We start from the raw sequence: 23,517 nt of genomic DNA, 5'->3' as shown, positions 1-23,517 counted from the left end.
ACCAGGCTGGGATCTTGAGGGCTTCCAGGACCTTCAGTGTTAGGAAGAATAATAAGTATTTTAGTTGTTAAAACAATTGCTGCATTGCAACATTGTTTAATTTAAAACACAATCTTTTGGAATATGGCTGAAAAAAACTATTATTTTATTTCTGAGTCAATAAGAAAACTTAAGATAAATTTGGCAGTATAACCAACAAACAGGCTATCTCTAGCACTACTTTCTATGATTAGCTTAACTTGAATAAATTATTCTACTTATTCTAATGTTACAATGAATCTGTAAAATAAAACACATTACTGTTTGATTTCTTCTTAAAACTGTGCCAGTTAACAAGCTACTTAAGCAGTCTATTCCTCCCAGGGATGGATACCTGGCTTTGTTAACATTGAAATGATTGTTTTTCCTCACCTCTTTTTTTTCTTTCTCTTTTTTTTTTTCCCCTAATTCACTGTAGGAAAAGGCTGAAGTAATAGACTGAATCCATCTCTGATACAACTCAGCTTGTAGAGATTTGTACCAGAAATATTGAGGTTGGTATAAATGAAGTAGGGATAGAAAGGTGCGTGTAAGCATCAGAAGCAACAGAAAGAAAGGGTTAAACACTGCATAGCAATAAACAACAACACTGTTCCCAGCAATAAAGCTGAGAAATGGGTTGTGATAAAACCACAGTACAGACAACCTGTCAGCAAAAGACCCTGCACTTTGGCAGCAGGAGAATGGCAGCAAAGTTACAGCACATCACATATACCCCTCTTTTTCCAATTAGTTCACCAGGAAAACTGACAAAGGGGTGTATATATTTCAAACGAGGGAAAAAGACAAAGACCAACTTTGCCTCAGATTTACAGAGATTGAAGTAAACAAAACTCTGAAGCAAAGGACAATGCCAAAACAACTACTAACTCCTAAGGGGTATAAAAGATTTGTCTAATTACTAGTTCATCACTGCCAATCCAGAATAACCTTGGGGACACAATGAGGACTTAATAGCTGGCATCCCTTGCTCCTTGTGTCACACACAACTGATCCTGGTCAGACCACTCAAGCAAGCACATCCTGGCCTTATGAGAACGTGGGTATGAAAGCATGAGCAAAGCAAATGTGTGAGCGAGTGTAAGTCAGTAAAATCACCTTACCTAGAGATTTTTTACATAAATATCACCTTCCTCTTCCGTAAGACCTCACGCTGGTTTTGTAACACTGACTGCCTAAAAATTATTTTTAGTAGAGCCACATCTGTAATAAATCTAAACCTCTTTATGTCCTCTTCCTAATGTCCACTTCCCAATGTCTACTACCCAACACCTACCTTATCTGTTCCTTTAAAACTGAAGATTGCAGGGAAATGATTTGCCTCAAGCGCTTGGGATGCTAATCCTGGTTGATCACCATAATATAGCCATGGAAGATTATGCCTCCTGAAAACAATTACAATGTTTTCTCTAAAGAAACATAATGTTTTGCATCAAAGAACATTTAGAATAATAATTTCTATAAAACACTATTAAAGACTGAAAGTTATGGAAAAGGCAACTTACCAGAAGGCTATTGAATGAACAATGCCTAGCCTTGCTGTATTGACATAAATATACTGAAATAAACCACAGGCATCAGTACTTGAAGAACTCAATGAGTTCATATTCATGACGCACATATTTCCAAGAGCTTGGCATGCTGTTAGATTAGAGTACAACTGCAGTGGAGAAACACAAGAACACAGAAAAGTATTTACTTACCCCTCCTTTTGGTGAGGCAATCATAAAATTAATGTTATCTTTAATAAGCCACTCCTAAACCCTCGTTTTTACTTGAAAGTAATTTCGTTTTGTCAACACCTAATATTTTCTCCCAGCTATTCAAGTTCCATATTTTTACAGGTCTGGAGATGGCAGCATGAAATCAATGCTCTCACTTTTTCAGTTTATTTTAGTTGCATCAGCTAGATGGTACGACGTGACAGAAATGTCAAAATCTGCATTTAGAAAATGAAGTATGAATCAAAATGTTTAACATCACTTAGGCTGTATGACAAAGGTGACCTAAGACTGACAACTATAGCTGCATGTATCATAAATATCTTCTTTTCAGTTTTAGTACTTTTTCTATTCTGCTGTTCCTAAACTATGTTGTATTTACACTATTGTTCAATTTTGGTAAACAAACCACTGCCATGTGATAGGCAGAAGTGGTGCCTGGCATCTGTGTGCAGTGATCACTGCACTAGTATTAACTTGCCACCACCTATTGCCTTTGTGTGGGTCAGATTGGCAGTTGCATGTTACATTCAGGCAGCACCTCTGAAGAGCTGAGCAGGCTGAGGAAGACAAACAGGATAAACTTATGTAAGTGACAAGGATAGTCTCAGTTCGTAAAAAAGAATGGGTTAAGTAGGAGAATGCATCTCAGAGCTACGTGTGTGAGATGGCGATGGGAACAGCCACAAAGGTGATCTGGGAAAATACTGAACAGAAGTCTGCTGAAATACTGACACAGAGAATGCCTGCCAGCCTGGGAACTGCTAGCCTGGGAACTAGTCCTGGGAATCAGAAACATCCCTGAGAAGTGCAGCTGGGTACATAAACACCAGAGACATCCTGAGATACCATCGATAAGCACAAAACCAAGGAACTGTAACAGAAACTTATAATCTGGAAATGTGAAAAATAGTCTGGAAAAGAGGGAAAACACTCTAAGAAAGTAGGAATCAGCAACTGTTATTGGCTGTTCTAGCTTAAAGAGCAGAAAAACAGTCTGGAAAAATAAAAACTGGTCTGAGAGAATATAAAACATCATCATCTGTTGGCTGCTCCAGGTGGTGCTGTCCTATACCGCCTTATGTCTCTGCGATATAAAAATGACTTACTTTTTACCCAAAATGGAGAGTGAATCTGTCCCTGTTGGTCTGTCTGTCACTCTCTCACACACATACACACAGAAGTCCCCCTGCACAAACTTTTCTATGAGCTCTCCTAGGCAAGTTATCAGACCATAGCTGGGGACACCTGGCTGACTCCAGACTCCGCGATGCAGATCATCTTTGAAGTGAGACTTCATCTGTTGTTGATTTCGAGGCCCCACTCCTGGAAGCCATTTGGTGAGCTCTGTACTGGTACTATTTTGAATATGAATATACATAGGCATGCATATAGGTAACTGATCATAAGTGTATTTGCTGCTTTACGAGTGATAATTTTGTAGTAACTTGTAATATTGAAATATATGCTTGCTGCTACTATTGATTGCTGCTACCACTGGAATACATATATACTTGCTTTAATAATCGTAAGTATACTCATTTTACTGATAGGAATTTGTAGTAATCTGTAATGAAGAAATGTAGGAAATAAAGACTCTGTGTGCTTGTGTATTATGGAATTCTGCAAATCCACTGTTGTGATCTTTATACACTTGTAGGCCAGGTAACCCTTTGGGTTGTGACAGATTGGGACAGAAAGTAGGGCCTGAGAAGTTAAAATCTGATTTTGAGGAGAGGAATACAGAAGGGAAATGAGGATGTGTGATAACAGAGTTGGTAAAAAAGAGGCAGAGGCATATCCCCTTCACAAGAGTGCATGATTCTATTGCTGCAGCCACTCTTCTACCCATGGTTACTGACACCCAGAGCATCGTAATGGTAAATAACACTTGCATACATAAAGCAAAGCAAATCAAAGCTAAGAAGGATGGTTCTATGGTTATTCTTCTCTACCACAAAACAAAATGAAAAACTGAAAGCCAAGTAGGAGGTAAAGACCAGCTGCCAATCAATACTGAATACGCAAGAAGTTGATTTTCTGAGTGATCCCTTACTGGATATTTTCAGTAACGGTTCACATACCTACTGACTATTGCAGGATTTTTTCTTTAACACCATTCGCCTTGTGAAGATTCCAACCCTGGAGACTTGTTTTAACATTGACTAGTGCTCAATATTATTTCTAAATATTCTGTATATATATTTCTTTCTTATCTACTTTCATCTCAAATAAGATTCTTTAAAAATAAGCAAGCTAACTTCCAAAAATTGAAGTGCCATGCTTTTATACAGAGTCTCACTTCTGTATAAAAAAGCAAACTGCAAACATTAATGGAACTCACCCAACAGGCAGAGGCTGAGGACTGCAGGTTTTTCAGAAACCACGCTGATGTCAGTGTTATACCCTGTAAATAAGGAACTGCTTCAATGCCTTTGGTCAGAACAATTTATGCATAACATAACAGTCTGGAAAACTGTCAGCTAAAATATGCTATTTTCTAAGAGCATTCTGTCCTTTGTAAATGTCTCAATCAAACCAGCTCAGTTCAAAACACAACCATAATGCAGTAATTTCTTGCACTTCACTAAATTAGACAAAATATACAGAACAAGAGCAGAAATATTTAAGTTTTGAATATGGATTCTGTGACAAACAGATTTTCTTTACTGCACAAGGGAAGTACTAATGATTTCAAGGGTAAGGTGTTGACTGGGTGTCCTAGTTTCAGCTAGGATAGAGTTAATTTTCTTCCTAGCAGCTGGTATAGTGTTATGTTTTGGATTCAGTATGAGAAGAATGTTGATAACACACTGATGTTTTCAGTTGTTGCTAAGTAGTGTTTAAGTCAAGGATTTTTCAGCTTTTCATGCCCAGCCAGCAAGAAGGCTGGAGGGGCACAAGAAGCTGCAAGGGGACACAGCCAGGACAGCTGACCCAAACTGGCCAGAGGAATATTCCATTCCATGCGACATCATGCCCAGTATATAAACTGGGAGGAGTTGGCCTGGGGCGGGGCAGATTGCTGCTCGGGAACTAACTGGGCATCGGTTGGCGAGTGGTGAGCAATTGCATTGTGCATCATTTGTTTTGTATATTCCAATCCTTTTATTATTATTGTCATTTTATTATTGTTATTATTATCATTATTAGTTTCTTCCTTTCTGTCCTATTAAACTGTTCTTATCTCAACCCACAAGTTTTACCTTTTTCTTTCCGATTCTCTCCCCCATCCCACCAGGTGGGAAGGGAGTGAGTGAGCAGCTGCGCAGTGCTTAGTTGCTGGCTGGGGTTAAACCATGACACTGGGTGATAAATTTAACTCAGGACGAAATTGCCAAATTAATTATTTCACAACCTGCTTTTTATAACTACTCATATTTGAACTAAACAGAGCTTTTGTACATACTGTAAGCAACTGAAAAGACATGTTCTCAATAAAATATTATTTAGAAGATGGCATTTTCAGAAAGCGAGACCAGTATTTGCTATCAGGAAAACGGAAGACTGCTTTTTGCTTTCTTTCAAGCAGTAGCCTTTAACATTAATTCATTTAAGAACAAACTACATTTATTAGCCACACAGCATTTCCTGAATTCAGAACTACTTGGAAAATGGTCCTAACTTCGAGCAGATTTCACAACTAATAGAAGTTCATTAGCTAAAGCAATGAAAACACCTTCATTCTTCTCAATAGAACATAATTTCATTCATTAGCCAATTCAAGGAGTTCAACAATTTCATACACAATCTCAAATTTTATAGGTGTCTATTTTCTTCTCTCAGCTGTAACCATCTGACAACTCAAAATGTCATTTCAATCCTTGTACCTTCTTTCAAATATTTTATATGAATACAAATTTTACATATTTAAAAAGAAAGAAAAAAAAGCCCAGAGGCCCTCGTGGACTCTTCAGCATGTTTTTGTGATACATGAGTGTGCTTTAAATACATACAATAAATACAGTAGACAAGATGCTGCTTGTTTTGATACTAAATTCATGTAAACTACTTCCCTTTTTCAGTTTCCAAGAGGGCATGAATTTTCTTAAACATATTCGATAGAACAATGCTTGCCTGGTCTACATGTCTACACTCTATCTTGATGAAAATTACCTTCCAATCACTGTGATCAGACAACAAACCACAGCTTTTTGTTTTTCAGGAACAGAATTTAAAAGACTTACTGAAAGTAAATAATGAGATAGCTTGAAAATGTTTTTGAATAAACACACTTACTAGCTGTGCAAAACGAACAGTTGCAACTCCCTTCGGGGGTAAGCTTTCACTAGCACTGAAACACAATCCCCCAGTCTGAAAGAAAAAAAAAACCAACAGGAAATTTATACACTTGACAACTTTTCTTTTTCTAAGCTTCAATACAATAAGCATTCTTCTACTTACTAAAACATTTGGGCTGCTGCAGTCACAAGACTTGCTTACATTGATGAATGTTTGTTCACATCTTACACACCTATGGATCACAAACATGAAGAATGCACTTAAAATGTAGTTGAGTATGAGATTTAGTACTTAGTGAAAGCTGGTTACATAGTATGCCTGATAACACTACCAGCATCTTCACTAGTTTGAACTGAAATCGAAAAGACATTACTGATTTGTTTCTACTGTCAGTGGAGTAGAAAAGAAATGAAATAGTTAATTATCAAAATAAGAATTCTGTTTCTGCTTCCAATACAAAGCCAGCTTTTTAGTCACACTAAAGGAAAACAAACAAACAAACAAACCAAGCTGCTGGTCATGTGAAGACTTCAGTGAACACAAAACGTATTGAGTTTGGTATAGGGTTGAGGATTTCCAATTCACTGCTTTTAAAACTGTCATCCCAAAGATACAGACTGTTCCTCAAGAATATTCCGTTTAAACAGAACATGACATCTTCAAATTTGTCATCACAAAAGGCAAAGAATACTCACCTATTTCCTGATGCATCTGAAGCAGAGAACGATTGCTCACTTCCATTACAATGTATGCACAATGCTTCATTAAGCAAAATGCCATCCATTCTTCTTTCCACTAGGTGGAAAAGAAAAGCAACTGTGATAAAATTGCATGATGCACAGTATGTCACACAGGTTAAGAAAAGTGTGAAAAAATAAAGTGTCTGTGCAGATCTAAAATAAATGCAAAGATCTCATTTTTAAAAAATCAAGAGCACAACTTGCAAGTAACATCCACTATAAATGCACATTCATATTTGTATATGTGTGTTGTTTATAGCTATGCACATGCACTTTAGTTTTAATGAGAAATGCAATATTTCACGTCTAGTTTTGCTGTTCCTTTGTCACTTATTCTGAACCAAATTTCAAACCAAGGCTTCACTGCAAAGCTAAAACTCAAAACATCAAGTTTACAAATTACTGGAAAAAAATATTTTTAATTTTCATCCAAAATGATTCATACATATGTCACAAATTCAAAGTTTCAGAACTGCATCTTCCAGCAATTAAATCATTTGGCAAGAAATTTCAAGTCTAATTATGAAGGAAAAAAAAAAAAAAGAGATACAAAGAGAATCAAAAGAATTACAATACTAATATTTTTCTGCATGTTAAATTACAGAATCAGCTTTGCTCTCAATATTTTACCATAAAGGCTCAGAATGTATTTTGTAACTTTCATAAAGTTTAAGGGAGATCACAGAATCACAGAACCATAGAATGGTTTGGGTTGGAAGGGACCTTAAAGATCATCTAGTTCCAACCCCACTGCCATGGGCAGGGACACCTTCCACTAGACCAGGTTGCTATTCACTCTTTTACACATTCCTAGGAAAATTTTAAATTAATGATCTGGAAAACAGTGATTGTCCAGTATACTGTTAGAAACGTAACCAAAGTGGACATTAGTAATACTTAGTCAAAGAATTACAGGCACACAGAAAGTCTTTTCCATCCTGTGTCTTTGAAAATAAGGAAAACTAGAGCTCCCGAGAGCTTTTTTGTTTTACACCCTTGATGAAAATTATACTTTGCTCTTAGTTTTTTACTATGCAAGATAAGCAAAAATTAACACAGACACTAAAGTTAACATTAAAATTAATTTTCTCTGTCTTCTGAAATTCATCTGCAACTACTAGAGAGCATCAAGTAAGAAGCACAGATACAGGGAAGCATGTCGCAGGAAATCACAGGTAGAGGCACGTGTTTCAGGGAGGCATGAAACCCACTGATATTAATGCACAGTGGTTTGCTTGGCTTGCTCAGGCTATTCTGTTCCACCTACTCATATAAGTGTAATTCCTGTACTGTGAAGTACCTGTGCATCACATACTTTCTTAGTCTACATTGACATTGGTTTTATTCCAATTGTAATGCCTCCACCAAGTGCCAACCAGCTTAAAGGAAGTGATACACCAGTATTCATTTTTTGAATGTTTGCATAATAGTTTTTACTGCAATGAACAATGGTACAGATTTATCTGTTGTCTTTCAGGAATGAGGTTTAAGATCAAGAGGAATGTTGAATTTTTACATTAGTTATGTAAACATATGTTACATTTCCTTTCTTATTTAACAGAAGAGCATGTCTTAATAAACTCAAATATCTAAAACAAGCACTAATATCTCATAACTTGCATATAATTCTTACCTAGTATTTCATTATTGAGGCATTTACATTTTCCTTCTGAAGTTAGGCCTTTAGGGCAAGTAATACAATTCCACCCATCCTGAGTAACTCCACTCTAAAATAAAATGTAAAACTATTATAATTTTCAAAAATATAGACATCACCAAATATCTGTGAAGAATGCCTGATCCAGATGTTATTAACTGGAAATGTGTTCAGATACAACAACATCAATAACATTCATGAAGCTTTTAAAGATAAAAAAGGCTAAACAATCTGGCAAAAGTAATTCCTATGCAGACGTAGGCTAAAAAACAAGTGTTCTTAAGTTTTTCTGAACCCATTAGCTAACACCATTTAGTGAAGATAAGAGTTGATTAAAAGTGGAAGGTTTAAAAAAAGATACAGAGGTTCTACACCAGAATAAAAATATCAATAAACATAACTGCATCAATAGACATATTTGCATATAAATATATAGAAATAATGGAAACGGAGGAGTTTTAAGTGAAGCAGCTTATATAACTGCATGGAATTTTGCATGTACCCAGACAGCTCATATCCACACTTATTTTATACTATGAAGTAGCTGCACTACAGCTCAAAACCAGTGAGGAAAATGAAGATAACTACCCATCCTCAGGTGATACTGATGTTATTCCCTTCTCCACTATCATCATTTTATCTTTGCATAAGCCTTGCCACAGAATCAAAGACAAATGCCACCATTACACGAAAGAGAAAGAAACAGCAGAATGATGAAAACACCAGTAGGTATTTGTCAATGTCTCTGTCTAATGTAGCAAGAAGATGGAAAGAGGGAGATTACCTGCATCACCCATTAGCCATTAAACACCTAACTTACGCAACTAAGCCGGTCTCTTGAGAGTTATTCTACAGTTATTGGAGAGAAAGAAGTATTCAGGAAGGCTTTCACCCTGAAAAGTTGCTTTTGCTGGAGAAAAATTATTTCTCTATTTACTCTGGCTCGACACTGTGAATAGGACCCAAAATTATAGCTTAATTTGTCAAGAAAGGTAGAAAGAACTGACCAAGCTACAAAGGTATATATAATTAAAGTAACATAATAGCAGCAGCTCATTTTGAAGTAAAAAGATAAGTATCAGGGACTATGAAGATACAGCCTAAATATTACAATAATAGGATTTATACAAATAATCAAATAAGATACCCATGAGCTGAGAAGCATCTTTGGCATTCTATAAAACAGTGGTCTCTGGGCAAGGATAACATAACATGAAGCGGAAAAGAAAAGCAGTGGAAGGAAATTAAACATTTAAAATACTATTACTTTGTCTGTGGGGTCAAATTTATAATGAAAAAATGCCTGCAAAATAATAGCAATAAGCACTTCTAAAAAGAAAAAAATTACTACCTATAAGCATGTTCTTAAAAATTCCCAAGCAAAGACTATTACACAAAATAATTTTAAATTAATGAAAAATAATGTGCAGTCAGGAGGAAATTTAAAATTAAAAAAGCACCTATTATTATGGCAAAGTATGAAAAGTTCAATACTTACCATATTTTCTGGGCATTTTTCACAAATAACCGAAGACCCACCATTACTAGAAACCATCCTGTATCCTGGCTGACATACACATGAACTACCTGAAAAAAACCCAAAGGCGCTTTTAATCTATGTAAAACTGACTTTTTTTCACAGAATACTAAGAACAACCACTATTGTTCTCAAGAGGTCAATATAGATTATTAGATAGACAAATAAAACACCTGAGTGACAGTTGCATGAAAATCATCTTGCTTTTTAAAAAATGTTCATGTTACAGTTTGTACAGAGATGTTTTAGGAAAATGTTACTAGGCTGACTGATATACCATGTCGGAACAGGAACCCAGAGCTGGTGTTTTTGTGGGGTTTTTTAAACTAAACTGTATCAGTCAGTCTAATAACAGATATAATCTCTCTCTCTAAAACTTGCCACAGTGCCACTCTTAGCCCATCCTCTGTACAAAACCAGCATTGTATGTTTGTCTACAGTTTTTATCCTTTGAATAGGAAGTCAGTCCTACAAACAAAACATGTTTATAGGCAAAGGTTTTTCAAAATATAACTGTCATTTGTAAAGCTATTTCAAACTCAAAGCTTTTAAAATTGTGCATGGGGATCAAGCTTTATATTGGATGGTTTTCAGTGAATAACAGAACATACTTAACATTTAGTATGTAATGAAATGCTACTTTCATGGCACATCACAGTGCACAGCTGCTAGAGCTCAACAACTTTTTTTTCGGTCTCACTATCATGGACCTCTCTCCGTATTTTTAAATGTATTTATTGTTGTATTTATTATTATTTAAGCTTATGGAACTGTGCATGTAAAAATCATGTAAAATTCTGTGAAAAGTTTTATAACCTTAAAGTACGTCCTCATGAGACCAGTTTTACAGAAACAACATTTGTGAAAATGATCAAGCATTCATACTTAACTATAAAGAAGAAAAAGCCCAATACGATTAGATCAATGAAGAGATTTGAGTCGTGACATTCACTGTGATGACACCTAAACAATTAGGCATGTTGCTTGAAAGCAGAATCCACAGTGATCAGCTAGCCATGGAGTGCATGGGCAGACTTGTGCAATCCCAAGTGGAATTCAGACAAGATACAAACAGCAGACTGAGTAGCAGCTACCTACACTGCTCCAGTCAGATGCTGCGGAAAAAAACCAGATCCTTGACCTCCCCCTGGAATTTATCTTTCCTTGAAGCCCTTGAGTTAGAGGAAGATTCAAACCCAGAAGGGAGTTATGGATTTAGACACCCACATTATCAGGGGGTCTGAAAACTATTACAGTGCATCTTTTCTGCAAGTAAACTACGGTGTTACTCTTTTAAGATACCATGATGGTGGTGGAAGAGGTGACCAGCTTTTACGCAGCAGTTGTGAACACAGCCATCCAGATCACTGCATCTGACTGAGGTACCAGTTCTGAAGAGAGATGTTGTTGGGTCTTAGTCTCGAATTGGTTCCTGCACACACAACACTGAACTCCCACTTCTCTTGGACTGTGTATTTATAAAAGATGAACACTATTATACATCTTAACTCCTAAGGAAAGCAAACTACCATCTGTATCTTTCATTTCGCATTGTCAAGGTGTGTTGTGTATCCTCCAGGTTCCCACGTGGGACTTGGATTAGCATGTGCACAGCTTGAAGATCTCAGGTACTTAACATCTCAGACATTCAAGATGTGACAAGGAGTTTCAAGTCACAGAAGCATTCGAGAACATAAATTCAGGGCCCTATGGAATTTTACTGATGAAAATGCAAATACTTATAACCATACAAATGCCTGAGGAAAGAAAGATTATAAAAAAAGGTCTACAGACGTTTCTCTGGGATGTATCTCAGGCACAGGTATCAAAGTCGTGCTGTGGCCACCTACGTCTTTGCGGGATCCTGGCCCTTTTCGCTGTCTTTTCAGACTTGCCCCTGAGGACTGCTGTTTTACCGCCAAAACCTGAGCCCACACTTGGCACCTCCCACTGCTGGGGGGCGGATTTCAGCACGGAGCTGCCGGAGCCCCCGCACGGCCCCCGGGCCCGGCCAGCCCCGCCTCGCCCCCCCACCCCCACCCCGCGCAGCAGGGCCGGGTCGCTCACCGCCGGCGCTCTGTCGCTGGTGGGCTCCGCAGGGCCCGCAGGCCAGGCGGGAGATGTCGAAGTAGCGGGCGTCGCCACACTCGGCGGGCCGCTGCAGCGGGAGGGAGAAGCCGCGGGCGGGCGGCAGCGCGGCCGCTGCCACCGCTGCCACGACCACGACCAGGAGCTGCGCGGCGGCAGCCCAGCGCCCCGGCGTCGCCATGGCTACCGGCAGCCGCCTGCGGCACGCCCTCATTGGTCCACCGCCTCCCGTACGGCGAGCGCGAGGGGCCCGCCCCAGGAGGCAAAGCGTTTCGGGGCGGGGGGGGGGGGGGAGGCGAGCCCCGGGGGGAGTTAGGGTACCGGCTACGGAGGGGCAGGGAGGTCGGGGAAGCCGAGCGGGGCGGCGGAGCGGCAGGGCCGGAGCAGCCGAAGCCAGAGAAGTGAAGTTAGGAGGGTTTTGTTTGGCTCGTTTTAGAGCATGGAGCTGCAGGAGGTCAGTGGGAAGAAACCATTGAGAGGCCTGGTTTGCTCTTGCCGGTGCCTCATCTCTAAAACCATTACACCATGTGTAATACAAATGTAATATGTGTGTGTAAGTGGTAATGGGGCGAACACACGCACAAAACGCCTAGAGGAGGGGATGCGCTGCCGAAGTTACTCCCTTTTATCTTTTCCCCCTGCCAGGATGCTCTTGTTCACATTCCCTCGAACATTACCAGAACTTTGCAGAGCACTTTATGTCCTGGATTTTAATTACTCCTCGCTGCCCCTTCCTTGTGTGCTAATTGCCTAACTATTACGATTCTCTGTATTAGCATTGCTTGGAAGCCCACATGCTTATCGCACCAAATGCTTTATTCCTCATCAGATTTCTTCTGCTGAGTTCTACAAGTTTACTAGGTGTATCTACCACAGATAATGCAGATTTTTGCCTATCAAAAATGGAGCCGACGTGTAGAGAACAAGCTTGGAAATACAGGGGAAGAGTATGTAAAAGACAGGGAAAGGCAGGTGGAGTAAACACGAGGATAAAATAACTACCTCAGCTGCACAACCAAAGTAGTCTGCCTCTCCCCTTCCCTGTACACCGCCTTACACCTTTCCTGCTCCTCTTCCCCCCTCCGTCCCTGCCTGCCGTTCCTCCCAAACCCCTGACTTGAGCCAGCCCCGAGTTCGGTTAGAAATCGTGCCTGCAGCCATTGGAAGAGAACCGGCGGGTGCACACCCCCTCCTTGGCGCCTGAGGCACCCACAGGCTCAGGCCAGTCAGCGCTGGGCCCCACCGGGCCCGCCTTCCTCCCCGCCCCTCCTCCTCGGCTGGGCAGGCACTAGGACGAACGGAGATGAGAGACTGAAGACAACGCTTAGCACGCCAAAGCAAGGGCGATCTAAGTGACGCTGTCCCCCGTACAAAACCTTGGGTTTAGACGGATGCCGCTGGGAACCCCACGGGGGCGCATGCGCACTAGCTGCAGAGCGGCTCGCCTCTGCCGGCACCGATCCTGTTTGCGCGCCAAAGGGGCGCGCATGCGTATTGACATGACGGGGGCGGGGTCGTCAGACTGCGCATGCGCAGGTGAGGGAGCAAGGGTAACGAACGCGGCACTTGCCGCCCCATCTCCTGGCGGCGCTCTGGGGCGCCGCGCGCTCGGAGCATGCGCACGCAGGGCTCGCCCGGCGCCGCGACGCGAGAGAGGGCCGGAAGGACTCGTGCGGGTTCAACCGTAGGGGCGAAGGGGAGGGGCTTGCGCAGGCGCAACTCAGCCTCTCCTGAGAGTGTTGTGGGGGGGAGCGACGGAGGGCGCCATCTTGGTGGTTGCTGCGCCGGGAGCTGCGGGGAGCGGGGCTCGGCGCGGAGCCTGTCCTAGCGGCGCGTCCGGTGGGTGGATGGCGTAAGGGAGAGCGCCCGGCTTCCCGGGGCGCTGCGTGTAGCCGAGGGCGCGGACTTCGTGCCGTGAGCCGGCTCTCGGCAGCGCCAACCCTCGCGGAACTGCTGCGCGGCAGTTCCCCGGGCCGCGGCCTCCTCATGCCGCCTGGCTGCCCATCACCCTTCCCCCCCGGTGCCTCCCTTCGGCCCTGTCCCGGTGCCATGGGGAGGCCGGGCCTCTCCGCGGGGTCGGATTACAGGCGGGTTCTGGCGGGCCGGAGCGCGTGTGGAGCGGGGCGGCCTCCCCTCGCCCCGTTCCCCTCGCTCCCTGTTCCCCGTCCCGCCGCCCGCGGCCCTGGGCTTCGGCCCGCTCGCCCCTTCCGGGCTTCAGCTGCGCTGTCTGTGGTCGGAGCGGTGCGAGGGCCGGTGCGGGCCGGCCCTCGAGCGGCGCGGCTGGCGGCGGGGCGTCTGGCTGGCTCTCTGCAGCCTGGAGTGCTCGGAAGAGGCCCCGTGCTGAAGCCGGCCGTGCCGCCGGCCCGGCTGCAGGGCTGGCTCGCATCTTCCTTCAGCGACGTAAACACTGCTATTAGCAACAGCTTACTTCGATTGTTAAGGCTTATCTTGAAGAAGATTAGAATAAGAAATCGTTCTCTGATTCACCAGTTATTCTCATATTGGTCCGGTTTTATAGCTGGGGTATTTCTGTGGGTGTTCTTTCTAGCTTGCATGCTCACTGCATGCAGACTGCATGATCTCTCAGCGTTGTGGTAAAAATGCTAGTCTAGTGCAGCTTAGTTTCCTACAATGTTTCCAAGTTGGTTTTGGGTTTTTTTGTTTTTTTTGTTTGTTTTATTTTTTTTTTTTGTGAAGTTTCAATGGTATCTGGAATTTGCTGAGGCTCTGGAAGTATAGGTATAGTACCGTTTTCTAGTTAACTCAGTCCAAATTAAAATTTCTTAAAACGGCGTGCATACTTCTGTGCATTTAAATTGGTGGCACGAAGTTGTCTCTCTATCCATTATCTAAATCCTTGCTCTCTGAAGTCCTTGTTCAGTTAATGAATTGGTCTTAGTTTTGTGTGGCACTTTCATCCCCCAAATCACTCTTTTTGGTCATTCACTTTAAATGCTTGGATGGCTTGTCTACGCTTTCTACGAGTGCTTGATTGTTTAATATACAGTCAGTAAAAGATTATTATTTGAACTTGCATTCCTGTTCGTGGACTTCTTAAATACCATATTATGATCTGGAATCACTGTGTGTAGTTTTCACCACTGAAGGTTGTATGTTGTATCCATGGTACATCGTGGAGAACTTGCCGTTTATCACCGAAGAAATACGGAGGAGATCTGTTCTGAATGCTGTTTAAAAATTGGGATAAGAATGCAGCGTTGTGAAATTCAGAAATACTACAGATTAAATACATCATGAAGTAGCAGGGCAGTGGATTTGATTTTTCAAGATATGAAGGTCCTATAAGAAAATTCTGCCCTTGAATTCTCCTTGCTTTTTGGCATTGCCGTCACATCTGTTGAGAAGATACATTATAAAGTGTACTGTGTCTGGCTGGGATGGAGTTAACATTCTTCATAGCAGCCCGTATGGTTCTGTGTTTTGGATTTGTGGCTAAAAGAGTGTTGACAACACATCAGTGTTTTGGCTATGGCTGAACAGCGCTTGCACAGTGTCAAGGCTTTCTCTTTTTTCCCCTGCTCTGTTATCCCAGCGAGTATGCTGGGAGTAGGGAAGAAGCTGGGAGGGGACACAGCCAGGACAGCTGACCCAAACTGACCAAAGGGATATTCCATACCATGTAGCATCATACTCAGCAACAAAAACTGAGGTAGAGGAAGAAGAAGGGTTTTGGTTTATCTTTTTTTTGGGGGGTGGGGGTGGACTTTTTATTGGCTTCCAAGGTGCTTATTATTTGGAGGCAGGCTGGACATCAGTCAGCCTGTGGGAGGTGGTGAGTGATTTCCTTTGCTTCACTTTTTTTCTCTTCACTGATTAAACTGTCTTTATATTGACCCACAAGTTTTCTTGACTTTGTTCTTCCTATTTTCTTCCCCATCCTGCTGGTGGGGATGAGGAGTGAACGATCAGCTGTGAGGGTGCTTGGCTGCTGGTTGGGGTCAACCCACCACAATACAGAGAACAGATGATCTTTATTGAAGTTACTAAATAGGCAGTTGTTTTCAGTTTGTTGTGTTTACAAAGTGCTGATGTAGAAGTGACATAGAATCCTTTAGTTACAGAATTTGGGCTTTGCTCTTGTTTTGCTAAACTAAGGTGGAGTGATAGTTATTGTTATCAATAGATAACTTGGCATCAGGATCCTCCTAATGCTTTATGTTTGTTACTGAGCAAAGGGTTTGTACAAGGGATATTCTCAAACACTTGTCATTGGCACGTTGGGCTTTTTTTAAAGGCATGTAGTCATTTGCTACAGAAGCTTGTGTTTGTTCTGAGAGTACTGTCCTATGTATTGTGTGATGTTAGATAATGTTGAAAATCAGGATATGTTTAAGTCAGTGTATTAAAGTGATTCTTGGTTTTATGTTTGAAAGGCAGTAAACACAGGGAAAATACTGAAGTTTGCTTTGTAAATTGAAGTAGTCTCTGAAGTTTCTTCTTGTTGGGTATTTTTGCTCTTTGATTTGATAGTCTTCACTGTGTACGTTAAGTGCAGTGTTGGACTGGTGAGTAGCACAGTCTTGTTGTGAACTTTGAAAGCAGGTGGATTTCAGAAGAATGGACACGTCCTGTAATCTTGAGATGGACTTGCGCATCTTTCAAGGACTCAAAAGAATTGAATTGAGAGCTTTTGCTTCGATACTCTGTCAGTCTGTTTCATTTCAACAGTTCAGTGTGGCAGAATTGATGACCAAGTAATCTCATCATGTTTTCATCATTTCCAGAAGTCAACTTAAATTTTGAATTTCTTTTGCTTCTAAAATGGAAACACAAAGATGCAGTGCATAGCATCTTGGAACATGGAAGGAGTTCTTCATAGTATCCCAAACTGTGGGTTCATTACATGCTTGGCTTTAATATTAGCCACTGCTATGGATGAGCTGCGGCAGTGTAGCACAGTATGTAAAGCGAAGTACGGATATCAGCCATTAATTATGTTTCGTTTTCTTTCCACAGTTAAGTTGATTTTACAGAATTTATCAGGTCTTCAAAGCAGAAACAGGTAAGCTGCCAAAAGCTTAACACTTCTCACTGAGTATTGTGACAAGATCATACACAGCATTTTTTTCTCACAGACTTGTGGCTGGGAACTAGGATATGCTCTCCTGAGTGCATGTGGCTGCTGCAGTTAATACTCTGACTACATGAAAGAGACAACATTTTTGAACGCTGAGAAAACATACGTTATTGAACAGAACTGATCACTGGGTAGAGCAACTTGTCAAAGCAGTAAAGTCATCACTGTTGGTGAATTACTTCATTTTCCAGTGACATAGTTATCCTTTTTCCTTTCTCCTTTATCATCTAGTATTTTCTGTGTTACGATCACAAGTGTCCTGTTCAAAAGTAAACGGGATTTTTTTTGTTCCTTAGGACTGGGCAGAGATCTCTGGCATACAGTAACTATGCCGTGAAAGACTTTAGGTGTTCTTTAGGTATCGTGGATGGTGAGGAGTGACTTAGGTGGATTTTGTTGCCCTTAGGATAGGGAATATTGATAGACTTGTGCATGTGTGCCGGTGGAGTAGCTAATTGTTCTGACTAATCAACTTTCAGTGAATCTTGTTTTAATCTTGTTCTTGTGAACTTGTGGGTTTTTTGATACCTTCTCTCTTGATTGAGACAAGGACATTCATTAAAAAGGCTCTAGCTTCTTAAGTGTTAAGATACTGTAATAGCTGAGTACTAAAGACGTGCTATCATGTGTACCTTTTTGTCTGCAGGTGATTTTTGCTGTGGGTTGAGCTCAGCATGGCTGTAGTCATCCGTTTACAGGGGCTTCCTGTTGTTGCGGGTCCTGCAGATATTCGTCGTTTCTTCTTGGGATTGAATATTCCTGATGGAGGTGTGCATATTATTGGAGGAGAGATTGGGGAGGCTTTTATTATATTTGCAACAGACGAAGATGCACGGCGTGCCATGAGCTGTTCAGGAGGGTTTATCAAGGACTCGCGCATAGAGCTTTTTCTCAGCAGCAAGGCAGAAATGCAGAATACCGTAGAAATGAGCCGGAAACGATTTGACCGTGGGGGACGAGAAACTATGTCGGGCTCTAGAAGAACAGGTACTAATGGTTCTGGTGCATCGGGTGTTGGAGACATTCCACATTTAGTCACGGCTTTTCCAAAAGGAATAAATAAACCTGGTTATGGTCCACCAAATCATCCGGAGGCTGGTTTCCATACCAACGGCACAAGACATGGTGATATAGGTATACCTAAATCAAGCTATCAGTCAAGAAAGGATTCTCATCTGTTTAACCCAGATGATCTTTACTTATTTCTACGTGGTATACCCTACTCTGCAACAGAAGATGAAGTACGTGCTTTCCTTTCTGGGATACATGTGGATGGAGTGATTCTGATAAAGCATCGCAATGGTTTAAACAATGGTGATTGCTTGGTAAAATTTGCTACGCCTGGTGATGCCTTAGAAGCACTTAAACGTCATAGACAATACATGGGTCAGAGGTTTATAGAAATTAGCCCAACTACAGAGGAACGGTGGATTGAATATGGTGGGAGGGTAGACATTCCAAATGAAATCGATCACTTTTTGTGTGAAGACCATTCTCCAAGAAGTTCAGGCTACATGCATTCAAGGAAGCATTCTCATTCAAGATCACCAAGGAGACAAAGAACACGTTCTCGTTCATCTCCCAACCAGGAATATTACATACATTTAAGAAATCTATCTACTAATCTCGAGAAGAGAGATTTGAGAGCTTTTTTTCCTGATCTGGATATATGCAGCAAACAAATCAAGCTTCTAACAGATAAGCATCAGAGGAGGACTAGAGATGCCTTTGTGATGTTAAGGAGTGAGCGAGATTATCAGGCTGCTTTGGAATGTCATAGAAAGGTTCTTCTCAATCGTCCTGTTTACATTTTTCCAATTTCAAGAAAGTCAATGTTGAAAATAATTGATTCTTGTGAGAGGAAAAGATCGCAAGACAGAGATCATCCTGGACAGGCCATACCAGAAAAAAGTTATCGGGAAGGTCATTCCGGCCCTAAGACGTGTGTTTATGTAAGGAATTTTCCATTTGATGTGTCAAAAATTGAAGTGCAAAAGTTCTTTGCGAGATTTGATATTGATGAGGATGATATTTACTTGCTCTATGATGACAAAGGACTTGGGCTGGGAGAAGCATTAGTGAAGTTTAAATCTGAAGAGCAAGCCATGAAAGCAGAAAATTTAAATCGTCGAAGATTCTTGGGAACGGAGGTATTAATAAGACTTATATCTGAAGAGCAGATGCAGAAGTTTGGTGTAACAGTACCATTGTCTGCACCAAATGAAATGCAGGGTCATTCACATCCATATGACAGAGGTGAGCTTTCCCGTCCAGTTGGTTCACCATCTGGGCCACCACAGGGGCCACCCATGCATTCATTTGGTCCCCCTGGGAACTTTAGGCATCCTTCTGAATTTAGGCACCCCCCTGAGGACTTTGTGTGCCCTCCTAAGGATTTTAGAGGTCCGCCACCCCTGATGGATTTTGGTGGTGACAGTGAACCTTTTGGCAGAATGGAGTTTGGGAATAATAAAATGGGAAGTTTTCCTGAAGGAAGATTTATGCCAGATCCAAATTTCAGTGGTGGTTCTGAACGTGTTGTTCCTATTCGATTAAAAAATTTACCTTTTAAAGCTACTCCTAATGAGATTCTGGATTTTTTCTATGGCTACAGAGTGATACCAGAGTCAGTTTCTGTACAGTACAATGAACAAGGATTACCTTCAGGTGATGCCATCGTTGCTATGACAAACTATGAGGAAGCTATGGCTGCTATTAATGAACTGAATGATAGGCCAATTGGTCCACGGAAAGTTAAGTTGAGCTTGCTGTGAAGGAGGAAAAGATGCTCTAGAATAAAACATTCTAGATTTGACAGTATTGACGGTTATTTTCACTTTTTTAATTACTGGAAGATGCAGAAGAAACGGTTTCCATCAACGGTTGTAAATAATACCTAGTTCAGTTGTTTAGCTCTTGGTTGAAATATCTGTATGGTTAAGATGTGAGAACTGTATTGTGCCTACTTCTTGTGGCAGAGAAGAGCCCAGAAATTCTGGAGGACATTGAATGTCTTACATCGAGGTATAAAGGCATGGAGTTGTAATGCTTTGGGTTTTTTTAGTTTGCTTTAATTCCATGTCCTATGACTTTGCATCAAATAAAAATGTAAGTGCTGGTTGACTGACCACCTAAACGGTTCAAATAGAAGAACTTCAGTGCTACCTGCATTAGTAAATAACACTTCTTACTGAGGTTAGCTTAATAAAATTAGAAAATGACTGTTGGGTTGTTTTTTTTTTTGTGTAAACTGTTCAGGTTTTATTCAGTTTCATGTGTTTGCAGGTATTCCTATTAAAAGAAAAAAGAGCTTCCTGTTCACATTAGCTGGCTTTGCAACTTTTTTAAAATAAAAAATAAATTGTTATTAAATGTGTGTCTTATATTTAAAACTTGCATAGTTAATGATCTCAGCTATTATGCTCAGCATCCATGGGTCTGCATGAGAATGATGCTGGCTGCTTCCTCTGGAAAGAGTGAACTATTACAGTTCGTCAACACAGCAATGAATAGGTAGTGTACAAAGACTGCAAAATCTGTATTAATCAGTTGGATAGGCTTTCTTGTTCTCCTTGCTTACTGTAGTACCTTGAGGCAGAAAATGAATGTTGGAATTAGATCAAGAATTCTGACTTCAGCCTGAGCTTTTTTAGTGGTCTTTGTTTTATCTCCATATGCTCGTAATATGAATATTAAGTTGCTAATGATGTCTGGATGTATTCCAGGTCAATCTGATTAGTTTTAACTAACATCTGTCACTGGCAACCAAGCTGACAACCAACTATGTTGTCTTCTTATGTAAGAAAATAAATGCTTCTGTCAGTATTTAGAATGCTTTGATTGGTTTGGTACCAGCATATTTAAATTTTAGGAAGAAATAAAAACTAGCCTGTTTGAGGAAGAACTGCAGCTTCAAAATTCAGGCTCAGCAGGAAACTTTGGTTGTGTGGATAAGGACTTTGTTGACATTGCAACTGTACAAGATGGTACTGGAATACTGCGGAATTTTAGGAAGTTTTAGACCCCTCTCAAACTAAACCAACAAAGTTGCAACTTGGCGGTAGAAACTTGTTGTAACCTTTGCTTGGGCAATACCAAAAAATCATGGATTCATAGAAGGGACCTGGAGGTCTCTACTTCAACCCCCTTCTCAAAGTAGCCTCAACGAGAACAGGTTATTCAAGGCCTTGTTCATTGGATTTTTAATAGCTCTAAGGATAGAGAGTCCACAGCCTCTCTGGGCAGCCTGTTCCCAGTGACTGGTCACCCTCATTGGTGGTCAAACCTTAATTACTTTGTTTATGTAGTCATCATCATTACTAAACTTCCATGTAAACTCTTAAGTAGAAGCGAACAAAATAAAGAGAAACTTTTTTTATTCTATAATTTTTAAAAGGCTAGTGTAGCTTTATTTCTTTTGCATATTATTTGTCCTCTGTTTTAAGTGCTAGGAAAAAAGCCTTTTGAATAAGAATGATAATGCCAAGTCTGTATGTGTAGACTCCTCTGAGAAAGAAACTTTAATGTGGACAAATTTTCAAATTCTGAACACTTAGATACCTTTTTTTTTGCTGTCTGGTAAGAATTAGCTTCAGAAATGTACTGTTGAATCCTCCGCTGAATTTAAATGGAATTACACCCAACAAATTAGTGCTTTTATTTCACAGCTGCTATAAAAGTGATCAAGGAGGCAGAAGACTTTGCAGGGAAAATAAAGATGTGTTATGAGAATCCTCAAAATAAACTTGTCTGACCTAATCATGCTTTTGAAAGCTTCATCGTGATTATTTTTGTAAGCTAACATCATCTTTACTACTAATTTTTGCCTCTGTGTTATCAGCTGTGTTGTAAATGTGAATGCAACTAACTTCTCCAGATAATCAGCTTTAGATGATTTGTTGGTTTTACAGTTCTAGCTACTACACAACAGGAGATTTCAAACACTGAAAATAAATTGGTAAACTTTTTACTATGCTTCTAGAGTAGTGTTGTACAAACACATGAATTGTAATGAAAAAAAGGATTTGGAAGCGGGAAAGGGGAGTTCAGGAGATTTTTTGCTGGCTAAGTGTGATACTATCTTTTAGAAAAAGCATTATCTGTTCTCAGGAAAGTTAGAGTAATTGCTGATAAGAGACCATTAATTTTTGGGATGGTAAACATTTCGCCCCTTAGTGAATAAATACATAGTAAATAAAAAGAGTCATAAAGCTTATAATGGCAGAGGTCATAATTAAGGCATTTCAAAATGTTTTTTGTTTGCCCTATAGCTAATTTGTCTAATTTAAAGCAAGATTAGAGTTTATGACTGCTCTAGGTTAATCTGAAATATCTAATTGATAGGCCAAAAAAGTGGGTTTTTTTTAAAGGTCTATAAAGACAAAAGCTGTACTTCAAAGTATGCACAGATGATCTGAAGCACAGGGAAATTGGGAAGTGATGCCAGTACATCAGTTAAGTAAGAAGAAGGTTAATAGGACAGTTGATTCACAGTTTATAGCTGTTACCTTGTTAGTACATTTTCATTGGTGTTTTGTTTTTTCCCCCGAACTGGGTTGTAGATGTGTACATACAGGCATTATATTCTGATTCTGCCTGAATAGGTGGTACAGGTGCATGGTGTGATGACAGCATTTACTGATAATAGGGTTTTATAACTTGAGATGTTTAACTGGTTGGAGGTACTGTACTTTCCGTATAAAGGACAAATCAGAGACAGTCTGTAATTACATGGCTTGAATTATTGCTCTTCCTTTTTAAGTACCATCCATATAGTAAAATAACAAATGACATGCTGCAGTTTGTGGTGCTGATATAAAATATAGCTAATTTCCTTAATTATGCTTACTCTGAAGTTGCTTGTGCTACCATTGTCCAAAAATTATGATTTAAAGGAGAATAGTCTCTGTCATCAAAAACTAGTAATAGTGATCACGTACAGAAGCAGCTTGAGGCATTCAGGAAAGCTGTGACGTACGACAATCTGATGAGTACAAGAAGATAATCCTTAGTCCCAAAAGGATGGGCCAGTATGTTCAATGGAGTGGCAAAATACTCTTATAGCAAGAATGGATACAAGCCTGCATCATCTAGGCATCAGTAGTCAAAAATACATATGAGCAAATGGAGTACTGTCAGTCTTGCAGTAAGCACTTAATGCCATGTGAAAAATCTTTGCAAAAGTATCTTTAGGTAGTATTTAATTCCGTAATTACACTCTACATTCTTCTGGCTTTAAAATACTTCTAAGCAGTGACTTTTTCGTCTATAGTTTTGAGGTCACGCAATTTCTGTCCAACATGCAAACTTAAGACATCATATATGCAGGACGAAGTTGCCCAACACCATATTTCTCCCTTCTTATAATTTTTTCTGTAATTCCTAAAGTTGACTTT

General features: G+C 40.5%; 2 protein-coding genes across 3 annotated transcripts in view; one reads left to right on the top strand and one right to left on the bottom strand.

The window, feature by feature from the left end:
- Positions 1-12,206, bottom strand: part of TMEM67 (transmembrane protein 67) — a 35,782-nt gene extending 23,576 nt beyond the window's left edge. The window contains exons 1-9 of the mRNA XM_052788241.1: positions 12,004-12,206; positions 9,898-9,986; positions 8,380-8,469; positions 6,698-6,801; positions 6,165-6,234; positions 6,000-6,074; positions 4,105-4,167; positions 1,545-1,699; positions 1,316-1,424 (exon numbers count right to left, since the gene is read on the bottom strand). Of these exons, the coding sequence (XP_052644201.1) occupies positions 1,316-1,424; positions 1,545-1,699; positions 4,105-4,167; positions 6,000-6,074; positions 6,165-6,234; positions 6,698-6,801; positions 8,380-8,469; positions 9,898-9,986; positions 12,004-12,205 (957 nt within the window). The 5' untranslated portion in view covers position 12,206. The remainder of the gene's footprint in view (positions 1-1,315; positions 1,425-1,544; positions 1,700-4,104; positions 4,168-5,999; positions 6,075-6,164; positions 6,235-6,697; positions 6,802-8,379; positions 8,470-9,897; positions 9,987-12,003) is intronic.
- Positions 12,207-13,710: 1,504 nt separating this feature from the next.
- Positions 13,711-21,121, top strand: RBM12B (RNA binding motif protein 12B). Of its 2 annotated transcripts, XM_052786908.1 has the most exons (3): positions 13,711-13,863; positions 17,002-17,047; positions 17,769-21,121. In XM_052786908.1, exon 3 carries the CDS (start codon positions 17,797-17,799, stop codon positions 19,894-19,896), a length of 2,100 nt encoding a protein of 699 aa, XP_052642868.1. In that variant the 5' UTR covers positions 13,711-13,863; positions 17,002-17,047; positions 17,769-17,796; the 3' UTR covers positions 19,897-21,121. The 2 variants fall into 2 exon arrangements, with proteins under 2 accessions (XP_052642868.1, XP_052642869.1); XM_052786909.1 differs by lacking the exon at positions 17,002-17,047 and having other exon boundaries at positions 13,738-13,863.
- Positions 21,122-23,517: the final 2,396 nt, after the last annotated feature.

This window comes from Harpia harpyja, chromosome 5 (genome assembly GCF_026419915.1).
Source record: "Harpia harpyja isolate bHarHar1 chromosome 5, bHarHar1 primary haplotype, whole genome shotgun sequence".
NCBI lineage: Eukaryota > Metazoa > Chordata > Aves > Accipitriformes > Accipitridae > Harpia > Harpia harpyja.
Note: the sequence above shows the minus strand (reverse complement) of the source record. Positions and strands in the feature narration are given on the sequence as shown.